The sequence below is a fragment of the Geospiza fortis genome, unplaced genomic scaffold (assembly GCF_000277835.1).
Source record: "Geospiza fortis unplaced genomic scaffold, GeoFor_1.0 scaffold3703, whole genome shotgun sequence".
Lineage (NCBI taxonomy): Eukaryota > Metazoa > Chordata > Aves > Passeriformes > Thraupidae > Geospiza > Geospiza fortis.
Window position 1 is genome coordinate 86126 of NW_005054761.1, and position 8069 is coordinate 94194.

Here is an 8069-nt window from a genome sequence, read left to right on the forward strand (position 1 = left end):
TCCCCGACAGGTGTGCCCCGGATCCCCGCCCAGGTGTGCCCGCCCAGGTGTGCCCGGGGTCCCGAGGCGCAGGGCCTGTTCTGGTGCCTAGGTGTCATCGCTGTCTGCATCAGCAGCCCCCTTGGGCTGTGCTTTAAAGGACTCGGGCACGCACCTGGTGTCAGGTGTCCTGCTGTGCCCCTCCCACCTCACCTGAACTGGGGCCTCTCCCTGTCCAGGAGGAGGGGCCTGGGGGTGACAATCCTGCTCCAGCTGCTTCCAGGGGTGCCCTGGTGCTGATAAATCTGTACTTTGCAAGGTTTTAGTGAAAAAACCCCACTGCTTTGCAGATAAACCTTCGATCCAGTGTCACCTTTCCTGTCTCAGAGCCCCTGGAAGGTGTGGGCAGAGGCAGCAGGTGACGCAGGTGGAGGGCAGGACCCACCGCAAACGTGGGGTTTTGTGTTGTGCTCCCCGCAGCTCCGTGCTGACCGTGGCCTGTGAACAGACTGAGGTCCTGCTCTTTGACCCAATCTCTTCAAAGCACATCAAGACTCTCTCTGAAGCTCACGAGGACTGTGTCAACAACATCAGGTGGGTCGGGAGGGACCTTCTGGCACAGCTCAGCCTATGCTTAGGCATTGCAGTTTAGATCTTACTCTTTCTTGGAATAGAGCTGGGAATAGCAGGAGCAGACTCTAAATCCATCACTGTTTTTATCATATGGTATTTTTCCTTTTAAATTCAGGGGCTTTAAGTTGTTCTGGTAATAGATTTTGAGGTATGATTTTAAGCTATCTTCTAACAATATTCCAGCTGCTCTTCATATTCTCAAAGCAAAAAAAGCCCACTGCAAAACCCCAAACCAACAACCAACTACACAGCAGCAAAAAAGCTTCAACCAAGAACTAAACCCAAACAAAAAACCCCAAGAAAACTGTAGAACATTCTGAGTATTTTCACTCAGAAGAGCCAAATATGATGTGGGGTGCTGTGTCCATCAGATAAGTTGATGTTTTTCACAAGCTGGTTGTCCTTTTTACAAAGCACTGATGTTTTACATCAGCTGGGCATCTGTCAGGAAAGCTGCATTAAAACGTGTGTCTGTGTGACACAGAGGAGCTCCCTCTGTCCTGCGCAGTTTCTCAGCATTGCCTGGAGCCTTGCTCAGGTCAGTGAGCAGGACTGCAGGCACTGCAGGGGTTCCTTGTGGTCAGCACCAAAACTGCTTCCTGTTTACCAAAGTTTGGGATTTTTTCCTTGACAGTTGGTTGCTGTTGCTGTGGTGTAGCTCTGGCCCTAAAGGATTTTTAGTGGGTGTTTTTTGGATGGGTGTCTTGTTCCTTTTACCTCAGGCAGGGCTTTTCTTGGTGGAGTGCCTTCACCAAATGAATTCCAAACATGAGCCAGCGTGCCCTGTCCTTCTGAAACTGAAGGCATGCCTGAGTTCCAGTGGTGCTCACCTTTCGTCTGCAAACTCAGTGGTTCCATCCATTAATTTTCTCACTGAACCGAGTAATTTGTGTTGGTGTGTGCTCAAACAAGGCCTCATCCTCACTCAGCGTGTTTGGAAAGCCTTGCATTTGCCTCAGGAAGCTCTAGGCTGTGTTTATTCCGTTGATTTCCCAGCTGTGCTGCTGCCAGCCCCTGCGAGCTGAGTGCTGTGCGGAGGGGGAGCAGGCTGAGTTACTGTGGGGCTCTGTCTGAGCACCTGCTCCTCTGCTGGTTTGGCTCTTGTGTGGCTGGCACACAATTCATTGGCACACAGACCCCCTAAAAAACCCCAAACCAAACTTGTGCTGCGCCTCTGTGTTTGCTCCAGAGGCATTGCTAGTTCATACCCCAGCAGTTCTGCTTGCAGTGCAGCTGCTGCTGGTGCGTGCTCTGTGCCAGGTTCAGAGGGGTTTGTTTGGGCTGCCCTGCTCTGTCTGTGCTGAATTCAGAGAGGGTTTGGGGCTGCTCTCTCTGTGCTGGCTTGTTCAGAGGGGTTTGTTTGGGCTGCCCTGCTCTGTCTGTGCTGAATTCAGAGGGGGTTTGGGCTGCTGTCTGTGTTTTGGCTGGTTCAGAGGGGTTTGTTTGGGCTGCTCTCTCTGTGCTGGGTAGTTCAGAGTGGTTTGTTTTGGCTGCTCTGGTGTCTCTGTGCTGAGTTCACAGAGGGTTTGTTTGGAGCTGTTCTCTCTGTGCTGAGTTGGGGCTGCTCTGGTGTCTCTGTGCTGAGTTCAGAGGGGGTTTGGAGCTGTTTTCTCTGTGCTGGCCTGCTGCCCTGAGGGCGCCCTGAGCTGTTCCCTCCTGGCAGGTTCCTGGATAACCGTCTGTTCGCCACGTGCTCCGACGACACCACCATCGCGCTCTGGGACCTGAGGAAGCTCAACACCAAAGTGTGCACGCTGCATGGCCACACCAGCTGGGTGAAGAACATCGAGTACGACACCAACACCAGGCTGCTGGTCACCTCGGGCTTCGATGGCAACGTCATCATCTGGGACATCAACAGGTATGGGGCTGGGCTGCGCCGTGGGCGCTGTGCAGCACACCAGCACAGGTGCAACGGCACAGGTACCACCAGCACAGGTGCACCAGGCAGTGCCTGCCTCCCAGAGTGGGGCTGCACTGTGCTCTGAAACACTGGGACCACTTTATAGCCATTGCTGAGGTGTGAAAATTGCCAAGCACTTGTTTTTAAAATTTTAAAAGTTTAATAGTAATAAAATGGTTATAAATATAGTAATATAATTAGAGTAAAAATAATTTGGTCAGTTTGGATTAGGACAATATGAGACAAAAAAAACAAAGAGTTATGGACAGTCCGGGTACCTCTTTCTGGGCAAAATAAGCCCAAAAAAGACCCACGCTAACAGAGGATTAACCCTTAAAAGCAACAGCCTGCTGCATATTCATACACCTCATCCATGATGCATAAATTCCATTCAAACACAGATGCTGTCTGAGCAGTGTCAGCTTCTTCCTCTGAATCCTGACAGCTCTTCAGAGCTGAGTGAGGCAGGAAGAAGTTAGTTTATCCTGATAATGGGGCAATAAATTCTCTTTCTCTGAAAGATTCAGGTGTCCTGTGGCTGCTATCTCATTGCCAGTCCTTTCTTTAGAAGAAAAGTATCTTACATAGCAAAGGTTCTATTTTAACATTATGTTATAGCCTACAACTATATTTAACACACTACTTAAGAGAATTAATACAGCATCACTTTCTGACACAACACATGTAATATTCACTGTAATATTTGTCAAAAGCCAATCATAAAATACGCATTTTTTACAAACAGCTTGCATTGCCTCTCTGGCAACAGTAAATGGCTAGAAAGGAGCCTCTTGCCACGTGCCAGAACACAGTTCTTCGTTCTAGAGAAGGTTCTGTCCTCATTGCTGTAGTTGTGGGAGGATGTGACTTCACCCATTCCATTAAAAAGTAGGATAAAGACAGTGCTTTACAAAAGGGTTTTGGGGTGAACAAAATGAATGATGCTGGACACACCCTGGACCCTTGTGGACACAGTCAGGGCTTCGAGTGCAGCTGCCCACAGCCCCTCCTTGCTTGTCGTGCTGTCCAGGTGCACAGAGGATGGATGTCCCCACAAGAAGTTTTTTCACACCCGTTTTCTGATGCGGATGAGGCTGACACCAGACTGTTCCAAAATGCTGATCTCCACCTCCTCTGGTTACCTTCTGATTTTGCACGACCTTGACCTAAACAAGTCTTTAGAGGTTGGCAGCTACCCCATTTTACGGGCCAGGAGGAACACGTCGAGCTCAGGTGAGTGCTGGAGAGGCGTGGCAGGGCGTGTGCTGTGGGCTGCTCTGTGGGGTGCTCCTGGGCAGCAGCCCACCTGTGCGGGGACACCTGTGGGCTCACCTGTCTGTGTGTTTGCAGACATCACGTCGTCAGGCTCCTCTGGCCCTCGAGCTGTGGGCTCACCCTGCCACCAGAACAACTCAGGGCCGCCCTCTGAGAAAACCCTGTCACGGCCCTCCCAGCGAGAAGGTAGGAACAGATCACTAAAGAAAAATAGAAACGAAAGTAAACCCTGGGCTTTGATTTACTGTATCCAAAAGAGGCCAGGGTACAATAGTGAAGATCTGCTTTTTTGTCCTGTGGTTTTTTAAGGATGGTGTTGCTGAGACTTGTATTAAACTAATCAAATCTCATTGCACACCAGAGCCTGGGGACCTAATCAGGTTTTATGTCTGAGAAATCTAGGAAAAGTAACAAGATCTGTATTTTATGTTAGTATGTTGTTGTTTCATGGAGGTGGTCCCTTTTCCTTGTGTTTTTCCGTGAACAAAGTTTGTGTGAATGGTCTTTCAGGGAGAAATCCAGAGAATCAGCGTGGATTTGGCAAATGGGTGAACACTTTGTGCATCCCTTGTAAATTGAAAGAATGTAATGGTAATTTTGAGCTACTCGTGGTAGTGAGATGCTGAAGCATACTGGTGAGAGGAGGTTTACCTGGATGCCAGGGAGTGATTTACCTGGGGCTGAGGGGAAGAAGGGAGAAAAGCTGCAAGCTGTGAGCAAGTGATGGGAGGAATTTGGAGGGCACATCATACAAGTTTGAGAATCAGCAAATCTTATAAGAACCTCACTCTTTAGATTTTGCTGTAATACCAATGAGGAGCATGAGTGTGGAAGGTTAGTGTAGTTGTCAGTGTGCTGGGTTCAGTGCAGGTTTGGCACTCCAGTTTCACAAAAAGGAGCTGTTTGAAGTGGGGACTGAGCCCATGGGTGTTGGCTTATGGTTCCTGTGACTCTCTGAGTCTCCCTGTCCTGATGGTGCAGTCTGTCCTGGCAGCCACGGGCAGCTGCCACTGCTGTGACCCCATTCCAGCAGCAGGACTGGTGAGAGAGCTGGAGGTCCCTGTGTGCATTTCAGTGAGACTCACGGGTAATTCCCTTGCAGGGGGATCACCTAGGAATAGCCTTGAGGTGTTAACACCAGAGGTTCCTGGAGAGAGAGACCGTGGTAACTGCATCACGTCGCTGCAGCTGCACCCCAAGGGCTGGGCCACGCTGCTGCGCTGCTCCAGCAACACAGATGACCAGGAGGTAACACACTGCCTCGTGCTCTTCTTTCAATTATGTGCTTTCGGGTTTTTGTCTTAAATTATCTTCCTGGTAGAGCCTGCTTCAAGCCTTTTCCTTGGTGCAGGAAGTCATAAGACCAGCTACAGTTCAGCTGCAAGCTGCAGATTCTGCTCCTCTAACTTGACCAACAGTAGACGATAGTACTGGACCAATAATAAAAGTTTTAGTTACTTTGATGGCTGATGTAAATTGAGGTTCATTTTGTTTTGGTGGGATTTTTTTGTGCATTTATTTGGGATTTTTTGTTGAAGAAAGTCACTCTTTGTAAAGGTAACCCTTTACACAAGTGTAGAGGAGCGAGTGGAAGCTTAGCAGATTGGTTATAAATTTTAATGCTGGCTCTGCAGCATTCAAACTAATGTACAACACAAAATTTCTGTAACGTGCAAAATGTTACATTGGATCAATTGGTACTGATGATTGACTGAGTTATAATTTCTCTTAGTCCTAGAGTCTGCCTTCCTGTGTTTTATTAATATTCATTGGTACTTTTCCTGTTGTGGTTAATTCAGAAGAATGCATGAAACAGAGCTAGGAATGCTTGTCTTGGGGGTGAAGTAGAATCAACACAATATAAACTTTGTCATTGATTTTTTTTTTTAACATTTGTTCTGATATTAAATAATGGGATGACAGACAGGGATCGTTAATGTGTCTTACAAATAACAAACTGGCTGCAGAGCTGTTCATAACCTTCCTTCAAAAGTCTGTTACCCACTTGCTTTAAGATTCCATTCCTTTTGAAATCAAAGGCATAAAATGCCAGTGATCTGCTCTGAGGTACAGTCAGCTGAATCTGACTTTATTGACTTAATTTCAATATTTACTAAATTAGAGCAGGTGCCTGGCTGAAAGATTAGGCCTTGCTCTCTGCAGATGAAACCTAGATAGGAAAGATTATATCTGGCACCCATTTAATCAGAGCAGCAGCTTTAGTGCTGGGCAGCTGCTTGGCTTGGGTGGCTCACAGGGAGGGAGATGGTGAGGCAGTGGGAGCAGGCTGGCAGGAGCACGTCCCTCCTGTTCACATGAGCTGCTGTCACCCGTAGAGGTGCAGGGGGAGGGAATGTGTGTTTGCAGTGCTTTACTTCTCTTTCAGTGTCCCTTTCTCTGCCTCTCCCTTTAGTGGACTTGTGTCTATGAATTCCAGGAAGGAGCCCCGGTGCGGCCCGTGTCGCCGCGCTGCTCGCTGCGCCTGACGCACTGCATCGAGGAGGCTAACGTGGGCCGGGGCTACATCAAGGAGCTCTGCTTCAGCCCCGACGGCCGCATGATCTCGTCGCCGCACGGCTTCGGCATCCGCCTGCTGGGCTTCGACGCGCACTGCAGCGAGCTGGTGGACTGCCTGCCGCGGGAGGCCAGCCCCCTGCGCGAGATCCGCTCGCTCTACTCCCACAACGCCGAGGTGCTCACCACCAAGTTCTCGCCCACGCACTGTCAGATCGCCTCGGGGTGCCTTAGCGGACGCGTCTCCCTCTACCAGCCAAAGTTCTAGGCACAAAGTTCTCCCTCTACCAGCAGCCCCCCTGGATGGACCTTGGAGGGCTTTCCTTCAGCTGAGTGGAAGTGTGCTCTCTCCAAAACCTCGGAGCCCAGAGGAGTCACAGCTGCCGTGCCCTCAGGATGTGACCTGGAAGGATTTTTCAGGCCAGCACCGCATGGATCTAGGTCCTGCATCTGGGAGCCCACAGCCTGCCAGCAGACCTCTGCTCCTGCTGATCCTGTGCCATCGGGCTGCTGCCCTGCTGTGTTTGTACCCTGATACTTGATTGTTGCCTTCAGCACAACTCCAGTGGGCTGTCTGGAGCAGCACAGAGGGGCAGTGTGCCCAGGTACCTCCTGTCCCACAGGAGCTGGACTGCCTCACCTCTGCTTCCTCTTCTGTTGCTGAAGCAACTCTGTGGTGATTAGTAGATAATGGACTGCTTGTCTATGTAAGCAACACGGTTAGTTACTCTCACCAAAAAGAAAAAAAAAAAAAGGAATTTTGCTTTCATTTCTATGTTAATGTGGTTGTCATTGGCTAGAAAAACGAGTCACGGTGTGGCTTAGGCTGGCAGGACCACTGGAGGTCACCCAGGCCCACCCCTGCACAGGCAGGCTCCCCTTGAGCCCACTCCTCTGCCAGCTGTCTATTGCAGGGAGCTTTCCACATCTGAATCATGGTAGCTTTTTGCTGATGTTTGGATATTTCCTACCTGGCTGTTTTTCCACACACACCTGGCTGCACTCTGTCTGTGGGGGAAATTCATTTGGATGTGTCCCTGGTATCACCAGGTGAGCCTTTCCTCACATGTGCTGTCAGTTTGGGAGGGGATTAAAAGCAAACCTGCCAACAGTGGGGTCTGCCTGGATCTAACCAGGCTTGTCATCAGGTGTGGAACACTGTACTGCTCACCCTGGAGGGGAAGCTGCATGGGGAGCAGCTGAGATCACTTGGTTTGTTCAGCTTGGAGGAGTCTGAGAGGAGATCTCCTGGTGCTCCTGAGCATCCCCCTGTGGGGCAGTGGAGGGGCAGCTACTGATCTCTTCACTGCTGTGACAAGGGACAGGAGCAGGGCACGGCTGGGGCTGGGACTGGGACTGGGGGATTTGGGATGGAGATCAGGGAAGGTTCTGCTTCCCCAGAGGGTAACTGCTGGCACTGCCCAGGCTCCCCTTGGAATGGGCACAGCCCCGAGGCTGCCAGAGCTCCAGCAGAGCTTGGACAGCACTCCAGGGATGCCCAGGGTGGGATTGTCGGGGGTCTGGGCAGGGCAGGGGTGGCACTGCGTCATCCTGTGGGTCCCTTCCAGCTCAGGGGATCCTGTGGTCACACCCAGAGTATGAATGCCAGATTTCAGCCCTCGAGTTAATAGAGCTAACCTTGTAAATGAACAGGTGTTGTACATCCATATCAGTTCATAACATTCTCATCACTTATATGTTCCAAGATGAGGGTTTTTTAGTGTTTCACTGAAGTTTTGCAGACTAGTCACACTCAGTTCAGCAG

At 50.2% G+C, this 8069-nt stretch overlaps 1 protein-coding gene across 1 annotated transcript in view; it reads left to right on the forward strand.

The window, feature by feature from the left end:
- The window catches only part of DCAF10 (DDB1 and CUL4 associated factor 10), an 8956-nt gene extending 1912 nt beyond the window's left edge, over positions 1–7044 (forward strand). Inside the window, exons 2-7 of the mRNA XM_014311363.1 lie at positions 379–573; positions 2276–2473; positions 3546–3748; positions 3866–3976; positions 4893–5038; positions 6204–7044. Coding sequence (XP_014166838.1) covers positions 379–573; positions 2276–2473; positions 3546–3748; positions 3866–3976; positions 4893–5038; positions 6204–6572 — 1222 coding nt within the window. The 3' untranslated portion in view covers positions 6573–7044. The remainder of the gene's footprint in view (positions 1–378; positions 574–2275; positions 2474–3545; positions 3749–3865; positions 3977–4892; positions 5039–6203) is intronic.
- Positions 7045–8069: the final 1025 nt, after the last annotated feature.